The 21679-nt window shown below is 46.0% G+C and overlaps 1 protein-coding gene across 5 annotated transcripts in view; it reads left to right on the forward strand.

Moving 5' to 3' along the window:
* The window catches only part of capn15 (calpain 15), a 164514-nt gene that overhangs the window by 106990 nt on the left and 35845 nt on the right, over window positions 1–21679 (forward strand). For all 5 annotated transcript variants that reach the window (XM_033040633.1, XM_033040630.1, XM_033040631.1 and 2 more), the window contains one exon: window positions 2419–3928. In XM_033040633.1, coding sequence (XP_032896524.1) covers window positions 2441–3928 — 1488 coding nt within the window. In that variant the 5' untranslated portion in view covers window positions 2419–2440. The remainder of the gene's footprint in view (window positions 1–2418; window positions 3929–21679) is intronic.

Genomic DNA, 21679 nt, shown 5'->3' on the forward strand with positions numbered 1-21679 from the left:
AGTGATGTGAAAGAGGTTGGAAGCACATAGGGATTTATTTGCACGTTTTTGACGAGACTGGTTGTTTGGACATCAAAGGGCATGATGAAATAAATGGTCAGTTCTGCAATGCTTGTTCATAAGTTCTCGGAGCAGAATGCCATTCGGCCCATCAAATCTACCCCGTCATTCCATCATGGCTGATGGATCTTTCCATCTCGACCCCATTCTCCTGCCTCCTCCCCTTAACCCCTTACACCCTTACTAATCAAGAATTTGTCGATCTGCACCTTAAAAATATCCATTGACATGGCCTCCACAGCCGTCTGTGGCAAGGAATTCCAGATTCACTGCCCTCTGACTAAAGAAATTCCTCATCTCCTTTCTAAATGTATGTCTTTTTATTCTGAGCCTATGGCCTCTGGTCCTAGACAACCACCAGTGGAAATATCTTCTCCATATTCACTTTATCCAGGCCTTTCACTATTCGGTAAGTTTCAATGAGGTTCTCCCCTCATCCTTCCAAACTCCAACGAGTACAGGCCCATGGCCTTCAAAAACTCATCATGTTAACCCAATAATTCCTGGGATCATTCTCACAAACCTCCTCTAGACCTTCAACCACGGCAGCACATCCCTCCTCGTATTGACTACCAGAGCACATAGCACAGCAGAACTGAAAGCCATGTCTTGAATTGTGTTGATTTCAACAACATACAAGCATAAAGCATTTACCTCTGCCCGCTCCCATCTAGCGGAAGGTAGAGAAGCTTGAACGTGCACACCACCAGACTCAGGAAGAGCTTCTTCTCTTATCAGGCTTCTGATGGGTCCTTCCATAAGCTGATGACCTACCCTCTACCCCAATGTGGACATTGGACAGGTCTCTGGAAGAGATGCGCTACAATGTTGAGAACTATATTCTGCACTGTATCTTTGCTCTGCCTATTGTACTTAAGTTTGACTTGGTTGTACAGTATTATCTGATATGATTGGCTACCACGCAACGCAAAGCTTTTCACTGTACTTCGGTACATGTGACAATAAAGGATTACCTTATGAAGAAGACATCACAAATGGCTGTTCAGGAAGTTAGCTGATCTCAGCCAGGGAGTGATGGAACTGAGCAGAGGGGCCTGTTCCCCATCATTGTTGGCCAAGCATGTGGGGAACACTGTGTTAGAAGGAACTGCAGATGCCGGCTTCAGAAAAGTAACTCATTGGGTCAGACATCTCTGGAGAACATGGATAGGTGACTTTTTAAGTCGGGATTTGCAGATGGTTGGACAAAGGTTAGAGATGAAAAAGGCATGAGATGTGTGAGATAAGGATAGAAATGTGAATTGTGAAGCCAAAGAAAGGAATAAAGATGGATGGGGATAGTCGGAAGTACAATACAATTCAATTTATTGTCATTTGGACCCCTTGAGGTCCAAACGAAATGTCGTTTCTGCAGCCATACATTACAAACAAATAGACCCAAGACACAACATAATTTACATAAACATCCATCACATTGCTGTGATGGAAGGCCAAAAAAACTTATCTCTCCACTGCACTCTCCCCCCCATGTCAGAGTCAAAGTCAAAGCCCCCGGCGGGCGATGGCGAATTGTCCCGCAGCCATTAAAGCCACGCCGGGTGATGCAAGGCCGCACACCGGGTCTTGATGTTAGAGCCCCCGGCGTGCGCTCGCAGCCCCGCAGCCATTCCAAGCCGCGCGGGGCGATGGTGTAAAGCCCCGCTCAGGTGCTCTTCAACCCCGCAACTCGGGCGGGAGAAGTCGCCGTTGCGGAAGCCCTGAAAAGCGGTCTCCCTCCAGGGACCCGCGGGCTCCCGGTGCCGCCCGCCAAACCCGCAGTTGCAGCCACTGAAACTCCGGGGGTCGGGTCGCAGCAGCGTCCACCACAGCTCCACCCGCTCTGGACTCGGCCAGCTCCGCGACGGTGAGGTGAGTAGTCGGCACCACAGCCCCCGGTCTTCCTGTTGGAGGCCGCTCCTCGTTGCAGCCCCAACGACAACGGAGACCCGACAAAGAAAAGGTCGGGTCTCCCGTGCAGGGAGAGATTTAAAAGTTACCCCCACCCCCCACAAGAGGGGGTGGAGAAATAGGTGTGAATCCCACCTCTCCCAGTCTTCTCTCTCACTTACAGTCAGTCTGAAGAAGGCATGTTCTCCAGGGATGCTGCCTGACCCGTTGTGTTACTGCAGCACTGTGTATTAGACCCTGTTGAGGGCAGGCTCGGTCCTTGTGTAAATTTGCTAAGATGCCTGACACAGTGTGCGCTGCCCCAAGGCACGAATGACCGGCCACGTGTGAGTGGTTGTGGCAAAGATGACAGACATTGGTGCTTTGGAAAGGGTGGGGAATAGTTTTAGGACAACTACCAGCATCCCAGACTGCTGATTAATGGTTGCCTATGTTATTTTCCCCCGGCAGTGCTGCGCGACAGCCCGGCGATATGGCAACGAGGAGCGAGTGGCCGTGCACCCGCTGCACCTTCCTCAACCCCAGCGTGTTGCGGCAGTGCTCCATCTGCGAGGCCCCGAGGGAGCGGCCCGACTTCAGCGACATCCTGCGCCTCAGCACCGAGGAGCAGCAGTGGCCCTGCACCCGCTGCACCTTCAGGAACTCCATGCACAAGGGGCAGTGCGACGTGTGCGACTCGCCGCAGACCCCCACGCCGCCCATGCCTCCCCTCGCCGCCTCCAACGGCCTCTCTCTGGGCCTGGCGGCGGCGGAGCAACGGGGCTGCGGCCTGCAGGAGCCGGGCCGCTTGGCCAACGGCGACGCCGACGGCAGCAGCTGTGAGGAGATGGCGCCGGACGAGACGAAGGCCTGGGCCTGCCAGCGCTGCACCCTCCACAACACGCCCTCGGCCAACTCGTGCTCGGCATGCGGGGGGCCGCGCAAACTCTCGCTGCCCAAGATCCCACCCGAGGCCCTGGTGGTGCCCGAGGTAATGACGCCCGTCGGCTTCCAGCTGCCGTCGGGCCCCCCAACACCGGCCGCCCCCCAGCTCAGCGACCCGCCCGAGAGCGACCCATCGCCCGCACGCAACGCAGCCATCGACCCTGACAGCCCCAGGTCCCCGGTGCTCAGCCCGCTCTCTCCCTTGGTGCAGAACAACCCGGTGCCCCGCAGCCGCAGGGAGGTGCCACCAGCCGCCAAACCCAAGCCACCGCCGGCGGACCCCACTGCCCAGCCTGCTCCCAGCACGTCGGCCCCCGCCGCCAGGGTCACGGCCCAGGGACAGGTCAAACCCGCCGCCAAGCTGCAGGAACTGTTCTGCTCCAAGAGGCTGAGCATTCTGGACGAGGAGATGGAGGTGTCGCCCAGCCAGTGGAAGTGTACGTCCTGCTCCCACGTCAACTCCGCCGCCCGGGCCAAGTGTGAAGCCTGCAAGGTAGCCAGAGCCGGAGACATCATTGACCTCACCGGAGACTCGGTCAGATTCACCCCCTTCAGCCCCTCCAGCCCAGACTTCACCGTATGGACCTGCTCCAAGTGCACTCTGAAAAATCCCACCGCCGTCCAAAAATGCACTGCCTGCTGTACGTCCAAGCTGCACGGTTTCCAAGAACACGGTCACGGCGAGCGAGGGCCCAGGTGCCCCGAGTGCAGCGTGGAGAGGGCTGTGAGCGCGTCCGCCTGCCCCGCGTGTGGGAGCCGGGCGGCAGCCGCACGCAAGCCCATCAAACTCTTACCCGTGCAGCAGCCCTGCTCCCGGGAGAAGCCCAACGAGTGGTCCTGCCCCGCCTGCACTCTCCTCAATGACTTGAAGGCAAAACATTGTGCAGCTTGCCACACTCCTCAGCAGTACCTGACGCTGAGGAAAGGCTCCAAGCCATTGAAGAGGAGGGAGAGCATTCTGGTGGAAGCACGGAGGAAGACCGACGAGGGCGAGGCCAAGGAGTTGTGGGAGAACATTGTGAAGTTCTGCCAGGAGGTAAGCCTGGTTTCTACTTCTTCTTCTTGTAGGATTCCGGCAGTGTAGACGCTGCTAAGCTTATTACAGGTCAAAGTTTGAACTAAATTCTTACATACAGTCCTGTAACTTGCAGGAATTGAAGAACAGCCCTGAATATCAGTTGATGTTTCTCACTGTGTCCAAACAAAGATGAAACAGAAAAAGCCTCAACTCCAAGTCCTGTCAGTCTACCAAACAATACTTTTCTTTCTACCCTGTACTTTTTACATTCTAGGAAAACATGCTTAACTGTCTCATTACTCCCACATTCACACAAGCCAGAAACATGTTTCCCTACAATGCACAAATAGTAATTTAACCCACAGTGTCCCAACCTCAATCTACACAGTTTAACTGAGTCCCTACGGGACAGAGATGTACAGAAACATATTTTCCTAACCAGATTGTATAGAAAAGTAGTGTCTACCCCTGACTTCCATTTCCCATCCTCTCTGCCATTCTTTTGTTAAGCCCTCTTTAATTATTTCTCTCAGTTCCACTCTCCCCAATAATACATGGATATCTATTTATCTTCTTAAACTCTCCTTTGCTATGAGGTCCACCTGCTCATTCCCCCTCACCCCAGCATGCCCGGGAACCCAGCAAAAAGTGATGTTACACGCAAACCCAATTCTAGAAAACACACTCATGATTTCATTTAGAATGTCAGGACGAGCTTTAGATTTTCCTACTCTTAAAGTTTCAAGAGCAGCTGCAGAATCAGAACAGATAATGACTTCACCAAAACTGGCTTCCTCAATCCACCATAGAGCCCATTGAATTGCCATTAATTCAGTCGTGAGAACAGAGCTTCCATCAGAAATGCGCCAGCCAATCTTCAACCCAAGCTGCTCCACATACACTCCAAACCCAGCTCTCCCACCAACTGGATCTCTAGATCCATCTGTAAAACAATCAAAGTGCTCTCACTGATTGAATCAAGATATTCCACTATTCATGGAGTCACCTTGCGCCCATCTTTTTCCTGAAGAAAAGCAAGCTCAACAAACAGTTCAGGAAGAACCCAATAGGGCACAGGTAGCCACATTGTATGCTCTATAATACCCCCTTGTTCCAAACCCAGCTTCCTAGCCCACTGATTTATAATGACAAAAAATGTGTTATATTTGTTACCATCATCAACCTCTTGCAACAAACACCTTGCTGGGAAGGTATCATTACACCCACAAAGTTTAGCCCAGTAACGTAACCCTAGCTTAATGCGCCTTAACCATAAGGGCATTTCTCCCATTTCAACAATCGGCAGGGACTGGGGAAGTACTGAAGGCTCCACAGCAAAGCCTTTGCCTGCAACACATCTAGCCTAGCCAGAACAGTTTTAGATGCAGACCCATACACAAAACACCCATAGTCAAGAGAAGATCTGATCATGGCCTGATAAATTAGCAGCATTGTCTCCCTGTTGGCCCCCCACTCACACCCAACCAGACTTCTCATAACATTCAAAACTTTTCCACACTTCAACACAATTTTACCTACATGCACAGCCCAAGTCATACGCTCTTCAAACCAAACACCCAAAAACTTAAAAACCTTTACCTTCTCCAATAGAGACCCATACATATACAGCCCTAACTTAGGTAACTTTCTTTTAAAACCAAATACCATATATTTAGTCTTAGAGGCAGAGATTTTAAAGCCCCATGTGTTCCCCCATTCCTCTACAGCCACTAACACTCTTTGAATCTGTTTTAAAACAAACTCTACATTACGACCTCTTTTCCAGATGGCCCCGTCATCTGCAAACAAAGACAGACCAAATCCTCTCTCTAATTTACAAAATATGTCGTTTATCATGATATTAAATAAAACTGGACTGATAACACTTCCCTGCGGGGTTCCATTCTCTATTTCTACAGTCTCTGAGCTGACACTACCAACCATTACTTGTATTGTTCTATTCAATAAAAAATCCTTAATCCAGTTGAACATTCGTCCCCTGACTCTCAAGTCAAAAATTTTAATCATTAATCCCTCCTTCCACAAAGAATCATATGCCTTCTCAATATCAAGGAATACACTCACTACTGTTTCCTTGCTTCTAAATGCCCTTTTAATATCCTGATCCAAAACTGATACAGACTCCATTGTAGACCTTCCATTCCTAAAGCCATTCTGTACATCAACAAATAGTCCTCTGGTTTCTAAAAAATAAACTAGTCTGTTGGTTACCATCCTCTCCATAATTTTACAGAGCACTGCTGTGAGCGCAATAGGGCGATATGAACTAGGGTCAGATGCCTCTTTGCCCGGTTTTAAAATAGGGACCACGACTGCATGTTTCCATTCCTTTGGTAAATAACCCTCTGCCCACACAGTATTAAACAAAGCTAAGATTTCATCAAGTACAGTATCATCCAGATGTTTAAATAACTCATAGGACAACCTATCACTCCCCGGGATGGTATTTGCCCCAGACATAATTGCATCCTTCAACTCTTTTATGGTAAAAAACAGATTAAAGGAATTATCATTTACTAAACTCCTCTCCAGCTTCCACTGATTAACTGCCATCAGCTCAGTTCTCTTTCTACACCTCTCCACTCCCATGCTCTCTGATCTATGCACTGCTTGAAAACTGTCAACACACATGTCTGCTTTTTCCTTATTGGAGACTGCTACCACCTCACCCTTCTGCAACACTGGTAACAAACTTCTTTTGTATACTCCTGACATTCTACGCACAGCTGACCACAAATGCCTTACTGGAGTTTCCGGGCCTAGCGTACCACAAAACTTCCTCCAACTATTCCTCTTTGCATCCTTTACAACTCGTCTTGCTACTGCCCTTAGCCGCTTGTACTCCATTGCATTGACCAAAATTGGATACTTTCTTAATTTTCGATAGGCTATATTCCTATTCCTTACAGCTTCATCGCATTCTTTATTCCACCAAGGAACAGACATACGGGACCTAGGTTCCTGCTTCACAGGAATAGTACAACAAGCTGCCTCATGAATCATGAGACTAATGGAAGTATTCCAACTATCTACAGAACCCTCACTATTAACCTCTCCAACTAAACTTTGAGCCTTCTCTTGAAATTTATCCCATTTGGCCTGAAAAAAAGTTATATCTAGGGACTTTCTTTTCCACTTCTCTCCTCAAATCCCTACCAAACCTACATAAAATTGGATAATGATCACTATCCAATGTATATCTATCCATTACATCCCATTCACCAATTCTTGCTAAATTTGATGAAGCAATTGATAAATCTATGTGGCTGCAGGTGTTTCTCACAATATTATACCTAGACGGCCTTCCATCATTTAACAATACCAACTCATACTTGTCTAGAAATTCTTCAACAATAACACCATTTTTATCCCTGTGATCACTACCCCATAAAGGATTATGCGCATTAAAGTCTCCAATCCATATAACAGGACACCTTACCTTCTCCATTATCTCATCAAAATCTGACAATATCAAGGGTTGACAGGGGGTTATAATAATTTATCACAGTGATAGAATTCTGGCTGCTCCAAACTTCCACAGCCAAAACCTCAAGATTAGAATTAATGTCAACTTTCCTATACTGCAACCCAGTCTTAACAAAAGTTGCACAACCCCCACCTGATCTATCAGACCTATCTAATCGCACACATTCATAACCTGGGATTACAAAATCTAGACAGGGCTTTAACCATGTCTCTTGGATACATATTAATTCTGGTGCTTCTTTAAATTCATCAACAAATCTCTTTAACTCTTGACCATTTCCAATCAGACTCCGGGCGTTCCATTGAAGTATATAAAACATTATGGTGTTAATGAGGATCACCATCATCCACCTCAGTGCATACTGCTAGCTCTCGACAACTGTGACATCTCCATACACTGACTCTCCGTCATGTATTGATGCCACTTTTCTGGCAACTGCTTTACACTGAGGAACCTTTCAGCTGCCCCCACCACTAACCTGATGATATCTGACCGGTTAGCTATTTTCTTAGCTCCTACCAGCACATCAGAAACAAAAGACAGAAATGACTCCTTATTAAAAATCAACATGTCAGATGGAAAAGCCGACGGCAAGTTTGGCACAGTGATCTGGCTTCCTGGCACCACTCTAGTCCCAGCGCTCACATCTCCGCGTTCTCTAGCCACCCTTTGAGCTGCCTCTGCATATGACACGTTGTTCTGATCCTTCACTTCCTGTACTCGCTTCGCCTGAACAAAGCGCTCACAACCATGAAACCCTGCTGCATGATCCCCATCACAGTTAGGGCACCTAGGAGCCTCTGCCTTGCAATTTTGTATTGCATGATCTCCACCGCACTTTGCGCACTTTCTTTTACCCCGACAAGACCCAGCAACATGTCCAAACCTCTGACAGTTATAGCAGCGCAACGATGGTTTAATGTACTCCCTCACTTGATACGCCATACTCCCAAGAAACACTCTCTGTGGCAGTACTCCATCTTTGAACGTAAGCAGGACCGGCGGGTCCCTGACTCCATTCCTACTCTTAAATCTCACATCAATTACCTGGGCCCCCTTAACGTTTTCTAAGATCTCCTTCTCAGACAAGCCATCATACATCCCATACACCACTCCCTTTATTCCCTGCTGTCTTCCTCTAGGGACCAAACTCTCCACCTTGACCACCAATTTCCCCACACCCCTAGCATCATTAAACTGTTTTCTGTCTTTGCAACAAACTCTTAACATCCCATTATACAGAATCTTAGCCTGAAAATCCCTGCCTATCTGGCTCTCCAAAGCGGTGGTAATTTTTAATGGATTCACTGCTCTAAATCCTGCATCTCCTTGATTTATTCCTTTAACTTTAAACAGCACAACGAATTCTTCAATAATTCTAGTTCTCCTAACTTTACTTCCTTCGCCTCCTGACATTTCGGGTCTTTCGCTCGCTGCCTCTCTCTTAGAGCCCCCCTTTTCCTTACCTACAGTCTGCCACCCACCACCCTCAGCCCCACCACTCTCTGAAGCCATGAGCCTCTAGAATCTGCGATGTGACTCGAACGACCTCCAGCAGCTAAAGCCCCTCAACAAGTCTTTGCTCCTGCAAACACTCTACCCCTACTCAAGCCTGGTTTCTATACCGAGTGTACAGTGTTGCAGGCACATCATGCATTACCACTTGTGACTTGTCAAACACGTATCTCTTCATTCACATTGAACGCAGAACAGGTCAGGACAGGCCCCAGGACCACAATGTCTGTGCCACACATGGTGCCTAGTTAAACTAATCTCTGTTTGATCAATAGTTTTCTATTCCCTGCACATTATAGAACAGGACAAAACAGGAACAGGCTCTTTGACCTACAATGTCTGTGCCAAATATGATGGTGTCGGGTAAAACGAATTCCTATGCCTGTAGGTGATCGACATCCCTCCATTCTCTGCAAATACACCAAAAAGCCTCTGAAATGCCACTATTGCATCTGCTTCCACCACCACCGTTCCATGCGTTCCATGCACCTGCCACGCTCTATGTAAAATAAATGCTGCTCCTTTAAACTTAGTCCCTCTCACATGAAAGCTATGCCTCCTAGTCTGACATTTCCACCCTGGGGAAAAAGGTTCTGACTGTCTACCCTATCTATGCCTCTCATAACCTTATACTTCTCTCAGGCCTCCAACATTTCAGAAAAAAAAAACCAATCCAAGTTTGTCCAAACTCTCCTCTCTCCTTACAATTAATACTATAGGATCTTTGGTTAATACCCTCCAATCCAGACAGCAATCTGGTGAACTTCTTCTGCACTCTCGCCAAAGCCTCCACCTTCTTCCTGTAATGGGACGACCAGAACTTCACACAATAGTCCACATACAGCCTAAACAAAAGTCCTATAAAGCTGCAACATGACTTCACTGACTCTTATACTCAGTGGCCTGACCGGTGAAAGCAAGCATACTGTAAGATTTCTTTAACACTCCATCGGCTCATGTTGATCTTGTACTGTGCAGATTTGCATGGTATGGCACACACTCATGGTGGACTGAACATGTTCCCATAATTCACAAGAACACAGGAGAATATATAAATAGCTGCAATCGATTACATGGCTGATCTCCCCAATTTCCATAAGCCTTTGTAACATCGACTGGTAAAATAAATCTATCCTTCACAATCCTTTGAACTACTTCAGATTTTTACATCCCTTTTAGTTTTGGAGATATATGCCCTTCGGCCCACCGGGTCCATGCCAACATGGACTTTCTGTGTAAAAGTTGTCACTCCTGAATGATATTCCAAGTTGCTCCTCTTTGTTCTGGGTTTGTTGACTGGAGGACTGGTTGTTTGTTTATCTTTCTTCTCAACTCCTTTAATCAGTGTAAGCACAGTTGGATCACCTCTCCCATGGTCAAGGCAATGTCTTGTCTGTGCTGTATTTTATCTCTGATTCTGGTGCAGAGTCCATTCAGTGAATAGAGACCTTATCAAGCTCAATGAGGAAGTGTGTTGTGTTTGTGGATCAAAGAAAACCATCACCAGCAGCTTAGATTCAAATGGAGAAAGCATGAGTGACTTACGATAGCCCTGTTTTATTGTATATACCTGACACCACTACTGATCAATCTTTTATTGGTACAGGATCTAAAATTTGAAATGTATTATATTGTTAGTCACTACATAATAGAGTTATAGACAGTTTTGGTCATCTAGAAGGGAAACTGGCCCTTTATCCCAACCCAAACACTTTGGTCTTATTTGTCTGCATTTGTCACATATCTCTCTGAACCTTTCTTATCCGTGCACCTGTCCAAGTGTCTTTTAAATGCTGCATGGCAATTTCCTCAACTCTTCGTTCCATATATACTTGGAGCGCAGGAGGCTGAGGGGTGATCTTTTAGAGGTCACAGAGTGATACAGTGTGGAAACAGGCCCTTCGGCCCAATTTGCCCACACCTGCCAACAATGCCCCAGCTACACTAGTCCCACTTGCCTGCGCTTGGTACATATCCCTCCAAACCTGTCCTATCCATGTACCTGCCAAAATGTCTCTTAAACGATGGGATAGTCCCAGCCTCAATTACCTCCCCTTGCAGCTTGTTCCATACACCCACCACCCTTTGTGTGAAAAAGTTACCCCTCGGATTCCTATTAAATCTTTTCCCCTTAACCTTGAACGTATGTGCTCTGGTCCTCGATTCCCCTACTCTGGGCAAGAGACTCTGTGCATCTACCAGAACTTTTCCTCTCATGATTTTGTACACCTCTATAAGATCACCCCTCATCCTCAAGCGCTCCATGGAATAGAGACCCAGCCTACTCAACCTCTCCCTATAGTTCACACCCTCTAGTCCTGGCAACATCCCCATAATTCTTTTGTGAACCCATTCAAGCTTGACAATATCTTTCCTATAACATGGTGCCCAGAACTGAACACAATATTCTAAATGCGGTCTCACCACCGTCTTATACAACTGCAACAGTACCTCCCAATTTCTATACACAATACTCCGACTGATGAAATGCCGATAGCCTTTTTGACCACCTTATCTACCTGTGACTCGACCTTCAAGGAACCATACACCTGTACTCCTAGATCCCTCTGCTCTACAACACTACCCAGAGGCCAACCATTTACTGTGCAGGTCCTGCCCTTGTTCGATGTCCCAAAATGCGACACCACACACTTCTCTGTAGTAAATTCCATCAACCATTCCTCCATCCACCTGGCCAATCGATCTGGATCCTGCTGCAATCTTTCACAACCATCTTCACTATCTGCAAAACCAATAACTTTTGTACCATCAGCAAACTTGCTAATCTTGCCCTGTATGTTCTCATCCAAATCATTGATGTAGATGACAAACAGTAACGGGCCCAGCACTGAACCCTGAGACACACCACTAGTCACAGGCCTCCAGTCCGAGAAGCAACCTTCCACCATCACTTCTTTCTATGGAGCCAATTTGCTATCCATTCAGCTATCTCTCCTTGGATCCCATGCGTTCTAACCTTCCAGACCAGTCTACCTTGCGGAACTTTGCCGCATGCCGTAGTGAGATCCATGTACACAACATTTACAGCTCTGCCTTCATCAACCTTTTGGTCACATCTTCAAAAAATCTATCAGATTTTTGAGACATGACCTCCCATGTACAAAACCATTCTGACTATCCCTAATCAGCCCTTGTCCATCCAAATGCCTGTGTAACCTATCCCTCAGAATACTCTCCAGTAACTTTCCAAACTACAGATGTTAAGCTCACTGGCCTATAGTCCCCAGCATTTTCTTGAAAAGGGGCACAACATTTGCCACCCTCCAGTCTTCCGGCACCTCTCCTGTATTTAAGGACGACTCGTAAATTTTAACCAGGGCTCCCGTAATTTCCTCTCTAGTTTCCCCGCAATGTCCTCGGATATATCTGATCAGGCCCTGGAGATTTGTCTACCTTCGTACACGACAGTACCTTCAGTACTTCTTTGATAATAACACTGACTGCTATCAAGACACTTCCAGTGACTGCCCCAATTTCCTCCGTCCTACTGTCTTTCGCCCCGGTAAATCCAGAGGAGAAATACTCATTGTGGACCTTGCCCATCTCCTGTGGCTCTACACAGAGGTGACTACTTTGATTCCTGAGAGGTCCGACTCTCTCTCTAGTTACCTTTTTCCCTCTTATGTACTTACAAAATCTTTTGGGATTGTCCTTAATGCTACCTGCCAGAGCTATATCCTGGACCTTTTTTGCCCTTCTGATCTTTTTCAGTTTACTCCTTAGTTCCTGAAACTCCTCCAGGGATGCACTTGATCCCAGCTGCCTATCCCTGTTGAGTATTTTAACATGCGGACACTCTCCGTGCTATCCATAACTATCTTAAACCTAATCGAACTGTGGTCACTGGTCCCAAAAGGCTCCTCCACAAGCACTTCATTAACTTGCCCATCCCAATTTATAGATCCAGCCTTGCCCTCTCATGTGCGGGGGCCTCTACATACTGCTTAAGAAAACTCTCCTGAACACGTTTGAAGAATTGCACCCCATTTAAACCCTTCATGCAATGATTTTCAGAGGTTTATATTGGGAAAGTTAAAATCCCCTACTACAACAATCTTCTTTGACCTGCAGCTGTCTGCAATCTCCTGGCATATTTGTTCTTCTAATTCCTGTTGACTATTCGGTGATCTGTTGTATACCCCCAACAAGGTGACCATCCATTTCTTGTTCCTCAGCTCCACCCATATATCCTCACTAGATGAACCGTCCATAATGTCACCTCTGATCACTGCCGTGACATCCTCCTTAACCAACAATGCAACCCCCCCACCTCTTTTTCCCTCACCCCTGTCTCTCCTGAAGCTCCTGTATCCCGGAACATTGAGCTGCGTTCCTGCCCCTTCCTCAACCAAGTTTCAGTCATGGCTACAAGGTCCCAGTCGCTCGTACCTATCCATGCCCTAAGCTCATCTGCCTTACCCGTCAGGCCTCTTGCATTAAAATACATGCAGTTTAAACCAACCCTCCTTCCTCGCTTTCTGCCTTTCACCTGCCTGTTCTGTCCACGAACCTTTCCCACACCACCCACCCTCCATACCAACTTCTAGCCTATCACCTGCCTCTGACCTGTACGAGATCCCACTCCCCCCGCCAATCTATTTTGAACCCTCCCGTGTAGCATTAGCAAACCTGCCCGCTAGGATGTTGGTCCCCCTCCAGTTTAGGTGCAACACGTCCCTTTTGTACACATCACCCCTGCCCCAGAAGAGATCCCAATGATCCAGAAATCTAAATCCCTTCCCCCTGCACCAACTCCCCAGCCCAGCCATTCATTTCCCCTATCTTCCTGTTCTTATCTTCACTAACACAAGGTACTGGAAGCAATCCTGAGATCACTATCCTGCAGGTCCTGCTTTTCGGTCTTATACCTAAACCCATAAACTTGTGTTGCAGAACCTCCTTCCTTTTCCTACCTATATCGTTCGCGCCAACGTGTGTAAGATCATTAGGGGAATAGGTAGGGTAGATGCCCAGTATCTTTTGCCCGGAGTACGAGAATCAAGAACCAGAGGACATAAGTATAAGGTGAGAGGGGAAAGATTTAATAGGAACCAGAGGGGCAATTTTTTCACATAGGTATATGGAATTACGTGCAGTTTAAACCAACCCTCCTTCCTCGCTTTCCGCCTTTTACCTGCCTGTTCTGTCCACTAACCTTTCCCACACCACCCACCCTCCATACCTGCCAGAGGAGGCAGTTGAGGTAGGCACTATAACAACATTCAAGACATTTGGGTAAGTACATGGATAGGAAAGGTTTAGAAGGATATGGGCAAAAAAATTTGGGCAGGCAGGACTAGCATAGAAGGGGCATCTTGGTCGGCATGAACAAGTTGGACCGAACTACCTGTTTTTGTGCTCTATGACTATTCACCAGCCTGTGTCTGAAAAATATGCCCCTCAGGTTCCTATTAAATCTTTCCCCTCTCATCTTAAACCTGTGCCCTACCTACAAACGTTCCAAGAATACTAAAGCCATGAATTACGCTGAACTAATGTACCCGAGAACTTCAGAGGGTGTCTTGCAGCGAAGCTCAAGCAATTCCGAGCTGCTCACCAGATTCAGCTTTGTAATGACTGATAGGGATTAAAGGGTTTAGCTGTGAAACAAATATTATCAAGTGATTGTGTGCTGTTGATAATGTTTGAAAAGCTAATGTTGTAAGATCCACTGAATAAATCGCCCTCCTGAATCTATTGTCCCAAGGAGAGCTGTTACGTTGCCGTTCCTGTAGCCTCCACAAGTCCCCAGTATCACAGTGACTTAACTCAGACTCTGTTGCTGCTGTAGTGACGCACACACCACAAATGCTGGAATCTGGAGCAAGCATGAAGGGTCTCGACCCAAAACGTGTGTCCACAGATGCTGCTTAACCCGCTGATTTTTTCCACAGTTTGGTTCTTGCTCTGCTTCTGATATTTGAGTAAAATGTGACTATGTACATAAGGGAGAAAACAGTAGGGGGTACAAACAAAGAACTGCAGATGCTGGTTCTTTATTTTACAGAAGGACACAAAGTGCTGGAGTCACTCAGCAGGTCGAGACCCAGAACGTCACCATTCCATGTTCTCCGTAGATGCTGTCTGACCCGCTGGATGAGTTACTCTAGCACTTTATGCCCAAAAGAGTAAGGGGTATTATTAACAGGCATAGATGAAGGTCAGGAGAGGCTTGTGCTAAGCATGAATACCAGCAAGGGCGGATGGGCCAAATAATTTGAATCTGCGCTATGTAAATACTGTGTAATGTTTTCACAGAATCCAAGTTCACAAGTTGTAGTGTCTGCAGTTCCTTGTGTCTCACAACTTGGAATGTTTTCTCTGGAACATCGGAGGTTGAGGAGAGACATCATAGAAGTTTTTAAAACTATGAGAGGCGCGGATATGTTACACACATGGAGAGGGTAGACAATTAGAACCTTTTTTTCCAGGGTCGAAATGTGAAATTCTAGAGGCATTGCTTTGTGAGAGGGGCAAAGTTTAAAGAAGATGTGTGGGGCAAGTTTTTTTACACCGATGCATGGAACGTAATGGCGGGGGTGGTGGTGGGTGGAGGCTGATACAATAGTGGCATCTAGGAGGCTTTAGATGGGCACATGGATATGCAGGGAATGGAGGGATATGGATTACATGCAGGCAGAGGAGATTTGTTAAGCTTGACATCAGACTGTGGGCAGAAGGGCCTGTTGCTGTGCATACTGCTGTATGTTCAGATATAAACGGAATGGGTAGAGTTGGGCAGATCACGGTCATGTACAGTGCCCGGTGTTTCTTGATGGATAACCAAATGGTACCATCACCCACATCCCTTCCCTGACGATGCAGGTTCTTGCTGAGTCTGTCCCCAGCATGTTCAGCTACTTTCCCATTTAGTGTCCAAGAATTTACTGTGGATTTTTAAATTATAAATGTTAATTGCTACATATACACCCTGCGATAAGGTAATTGCTTAGGGTCCTTATGAATAAATGTCATCTTGCTGGTTTTAAAAGAACACATGAGAGAAGATTTAAAAAAATCATGTTTGCAACTCTACTAATTAAAATTCAAATGTAGTCCCAAAAATCTCTTTTGCTACCTCCACAGGAAATTACAACATGAGCTGCAACTTGCTCACTGCTATGCCCTCTGCATGATTCTGGGATAGCTGAAGGGTAGTGAGAGCCCTTTTGTTGTGCTCCGTACTATCCTTTGCCAGGACCAGGCACCTCGAACCCAGGCAGTACCCTAGCCCATGGAGTTTGCAAGTTTTTCCTGTGACCGTGTGGATTTCCTCCGGCTGCTCCGGTTTCCTACCACATTTCAAAGATGTGCTGGTTTGTAGGTTAATTGGCTTCTGTAAATTGTCCCTAGTGTGTAGGATAGTGCTAGTGTATGGGGTGATTGCTGGTTGGCGCAGACTAAGTGGGCCGAAGGGCCTGTTTTCACGTTGTATCTCTAAAGTCTAAAAGTGAAGTCGAAAGATAGGGATAACGCCACCATTTCAAAATACAACTCGTCATCAGATTTACTGACATGATTTTTAAACAGCCTGTCTCTACCTCGGCTTTCTCCCATCCACAATGGGTCTGAAGAAGAGTCCCGACCCGAAACATCACCTATCCAAATTCTTTAAAATAACAAATCTCTCCATAAGTTTAAATGCCTTCATCTAATAATATTTATTAGGCGGTTTATGTATTTTTAGTGGTTAACCATTTATAGACTTTTCGACATCAGTGTAGTGAAATTGTGGCTCAGGAGGAACTCATTCACATGTCCTTACTAGAAATAAAATTGTAAAACTGAACATTTCCCGCGAATGAAGAATAATGGGAGTGAGTTACGGATCATAATGTTCAAGGTTTGTTTATTGTCACATGTACCATTTTAAGGTACAGTGAGATTCAGATTGCCATACAGTCATACCAATAAACAGCAACAAGACACCCAAATCAATTTTTAACATGAACATCCCTCCCCCACATTCCTCACTGTGATGGAAGGCAGAAGAAGTTCAATCTTCTCCCCTTCTTTGTTCTCCCGCTGTCGGGGCACTTGAACTTTCCGTTGTCGGGGGGATCTTGACTCCCGCAACCAGCGGTCGAGCCCTCCGCATCGGGGCGATCAAGCTCCCGCATCGCGGGGATCTCAGCTCCCCGAGCCAATTCCAACTAATATTCTCCCCACACCAATGTAAATTTTCAAAAATGATTGCGATCATTTACGCTATTGTATTGGGGATGTTGGGTTGTGCAGTTGGATGCCATTTTTGCCACATTGTCACCCTGACCCTGCGCATCAATGGAATTACCTTTGGTGCAAAGCACCCTTGGATATCAGGAGGTTGTGCAAGGTCCTACCGCAACGCAGGCCACATCAGATTGTTCCATTTTCAGTCCTTTTTATTAATTTGAATTTGCTTTCTTGATTATTGATATTGGTTCATTGCTGTCATGGGTAAATAGGATGGAAATCTTGCTTGCAAGCTATCCAGTCAAATCATTCTATACACAAGTACAATGAAACGGTACACAAGTACAACAGGTAGTGCAGATAGGCTGTGGGCCGAGCATCAAAAATGTGTCTAGAAATCAGTTTTCGCGACCCAAGTCAATTCAATACAATACAATACAATTTATTGTCATTTGAGCCTCAGTGAGGCGCAAACGAAATTCCGTTTCCACAGCCATACAAACAAAGACAATTTCCTACAGACATACACACAATTTAATTCACACAAACATCCATCACAGTTAACCCACTGTGATGGAAGGCAAAGTCTTTTCTCTCCCCTGTTCTCCATTTCTCTCCCGATGTCCAAGCCCCAGGCGGGCGATGATAAGTCCCACAGCCATTTTAGGCCGTGCCGGGCGATTTACGGCCCCGCTCCTGGTCTAAAAGTCACAGTGTTGGAGCCCCCGGCGGGCGCTGGAATGTCCCACGGCCATGAAGCCATGCCGGGCGATGTACGTCCCTGCTCCGGGTCGTTCCAACCCCGCGACACGGGCTGGAGAAGTCGCGTTGCGGGAGCTCCGGGAAGCGGTCTCTCCACCCGGACCCGCGAGCTCCCGATGTCCCGGTCCACCGGACCTGCGGCTGCGTTGCTGGAGCCTCCGAGCCCCAGGAGTCGAGTCGCAGCAGCGAGTCACCACCGCTCCCCATGCTCTGAGGCCGGCCAGCCCCACGATGGTGAGTAGTCCGCAGCTCCGCAGTCTCCCGAGCCCCCAGGTCGTTCAGGTTGGAGGCCGCTCCACGGTGCTAGGCCCCAACGACAACGGAGTCACCAAACTACATGAAATTTTCCACAGATTTAGATGAAATATAATTGAGAAGGAAGTCATAACTCGTCATTGCCGAAAGTTGCACATTAATTAATTAAACTAATTTAAAAATGTGATCGGGAAAGTAAGCGCCATCTAGTGGCCAATGCCCATATTACACGATGGGCAGCCTATTTCCGTGTTGAAGTCCATTTAAACTATATATCATTATACCTATATATATTCCAGATAGTAATATAGGTATAATAATATAATATTATTATACCTATATATATTCCAGATAGTAACATAGGTATAATAATATTATATTTAGGTATAATAATATATTATATATTATTATACCTATATATATTCCAGATAGTAATATAGGTATAATAATATAATATATATATAATAATAATATAATATATTATTATAACTATATCTATTCCAGATAGTAATATAGGTATAATAATATAATATGTTTTAGTTTAGTTTTTGGTTTTAGAGATACAGCGTAGAAACAGGCCCCTCGGCCCACTGGGTCTGCATCGACCAATGACCACCCATACACCAGTACTACACTACACACTAGGGGCAATATACAGAAGCCAATTAACCTACAAACCTGCACATCTTTGGAATTGGTTAATGGACAAATGTGCCCAGGAGCAAAGGCTGCAGTCCAACACTGTGGAAGGAAACAGAAGGCTGCTGCGATTATGCCATAATGAGTTATAAATTTAAATTGTGTTGCTATAAGTCTGGCGCCAGGCAAACATTCCCAAAATAATAATCAGGGTGACTTGTGGGCAGATCTCCCTCTGACCAGCACTGGGTGTGCCTCTCTCTGGGGAGCTCTCGTGGGTTATTAACAATTGGAACGATCTTGTCCAGCACCCTGTCACTCTGCCAGGACACACTGCATCCACCTCTCCACGGCTAATTTGATGTCACCTGTGGTGGTAAATTGCTTGGAAGCACCGAGGAGAGAAATCCCTTCAAGAAAGAGTTGGTCTTCTCTCCAAAAAAAAGTGACAGTGCTTTGATTTCTGCATCCGTGCCTGTAGTTTATCAAGCTTGGATAATTTGTATTTGTTAACTTATGCATCAGAATTCTGGCAGGTTTGTTGCAAATGGATCAGGCTGTATCATACTCTCTGCAAAAGCTCTCTTAGAATTGATATAATACCCTGTCAAATTAGCTGCAAAGGCAATTTGTCACAGTGTGTAATCCAAACTATTCCTCACCTCTGAACAAGCAGCTCATCCCAAGCAGTCAGTTCTCAGCACAAGAGATGAGACGTTAATTAATCACTGAAGCAGACAGTGTGCGATAATGATGGTGGATATATCAATATTAGTGCTTACTATGAGGATGCTCACAAACCTTGGAATGTGCTGACTTATATTTTTTGATCAGCCAGCTGTATTAATTTTGAAGTTCTGTGTCTGACCATCACAAATCACTGAAGGGAAAGATTCTGATGCATCCATTGCATCAGTCGATAAACATGAAGCCGCTTCCCACTGCCGAATTACTGCCAAATTGTAAGAATGGCAGCATTTCAATTGCAATCACAGAATTTCTTTGCGGGAGCACTGCTAACACTGATCAGATTTCAGATGTGTACCAACAGAACGCAACATTTGATTGAATGCACTTGAATCCACAAGGAGAGGCTTTTAGATAGGCATGTGGATATGCGGGGAATGGAGGGATAGGATCACGTGCGGGCAGAGGAGATTAGTTTAACTTGACATCATGTTCGGCACAGGCAGCTATTCTGTTGAATATGCTGCATGTTCCACAGCAGAGAGTAGTGCTGTATCCCTCTAACTTCTAAAATGAGATTAATAATGAGATCTAGCAACAGGTCAGGCCTGTGGGACGAGGAAAATTGCATGTGTGCATGCAATGCTGTGTGCCAAACTAGATTGATTAGGCAGTAAACAAATCGAGCTCTTTGCTCTTGCACTTTCTTTAAATCTCACCACTTGTATCACAAACGCATGCATGAACACATATATACCCACACTACATTGAAATGTATCGGTATGCTACACAAGTGTCTGAAGTAGCCTGTGTATGTGTGTTGGACCAGTGGGTCGGCACTCATGACTTGCCTGTGGTGATGTAAGAGCAGTTCCTGAAGCAGTTCATTCAATCCTCGGTTGTTTCTGACGACGGCAGATTCATCTCAGTATCCCCTCGCCAGCATGGGTGGGCTTTGGAGCTCATGTGGTAACTTGGTGGCTCCCTCCAGCATGTGGAGGTGTGTCAGCACCATTCCACATCTGCTACAGATCTCCTGGCCTGTTTGTTGCTCACATTTTATATTTATTGCCGTATTTTTGTTTTCCATAACAACATTTATGACAGTCTGGCATAATTTACAGGCAGGATCGTTCTGTAGGCAGACTGCAAATCAATAAATTAATTTAATCTAGTTTCGCCACCCGCCACAGTGGGATTTGAATTTACTGACTCTGGATTGCTAGTGAAACCACCACACTCCAATACTTAATGTGCGGCACAGTGGTTAGGCTGGTAGAGCCACTGCCTCACAGCGCCAGAGCCCCGGGTTCCTTCCTGACTTCGGGCAATATCTGTGGAGTTTGCACATTCGTCCTGTGACCACCTACCTTTCCTGCCAATGCTCTGGTTTCTTCCCACATTGTAAAGACGTGCAGGTTTGGAGGTTAATTGGCTGCTGTAAAATATGTAGGGACTAGATGAGAAAGATGGATAACATAGAACTTGTGTGAATGGGGAGTGTGTGTCTCTGTGGGCCGAAGGGCATGTTTCCATGCTGTGTCTCTAAACTAAACATGCGTTGAGAGCACTGATCCTGCCCGGCCACACTGATTTTGGAGCCTGAATTCCATCCTTGCATCCGTCAGGAAAAGTTGCTAATGCATTCCGGAGGGTTTTTTTGGTTGAGGTTGAGATTGATTAGAGTCTGCATACAGCCAGCTTTGGGCAGATCCAGCAAACAATCAAATTGTTCATCACAAAACATTTTAAATACTCCCCTTCTAAAAGCTGTTCAGGGAATGTATTAAACAGTTAAATCACGATTCAATTCATGAGTTCTATTATTGAATCAATGTCTGCTTTGTTGCAATCAATTGCTGTGAATCAATAATAATATTCTAAAAAACAGTGACAAAAATCTATAATAAGACAATCATTGAAGATGTTATTAGGAAGATTGATTCCCATCATGGGTGGATTGGATTCTAAAGTCCTCCTACATAAATATTCTACATTAAACTTCTCAGGGAGTCAAAAGGTGAGTTTCTTTTGACCCTGAACTTAGTGAGTGTCTTTCATGTGGAAGATCACACTATGGAAGAGGATTAGATTGATTATAATAATCCAGTAGAGTGGTGGGAGAGTTGATGGGAACCAGCACTTGCCTGAAAACATGCTTTATATGAGGAAAATTGGAGAAAATAAGTTGAGGGGAGGAACAGCAT

This window comes from Amblyraja radiata, chromosome 22, assembly GCF_010909765.2.
Source record: "Amblyraja radiata isolate CabotCenter1 chromosome 22, sAmbRad1.1.pri, whole genome shotgun sequence".
Lineage (NCBI taxonomy): Eukaryota > Metazoa > Chordata > Chondrichthyes > Rajiformes > Rajidae > Amblyraja > Amblyraja radiata.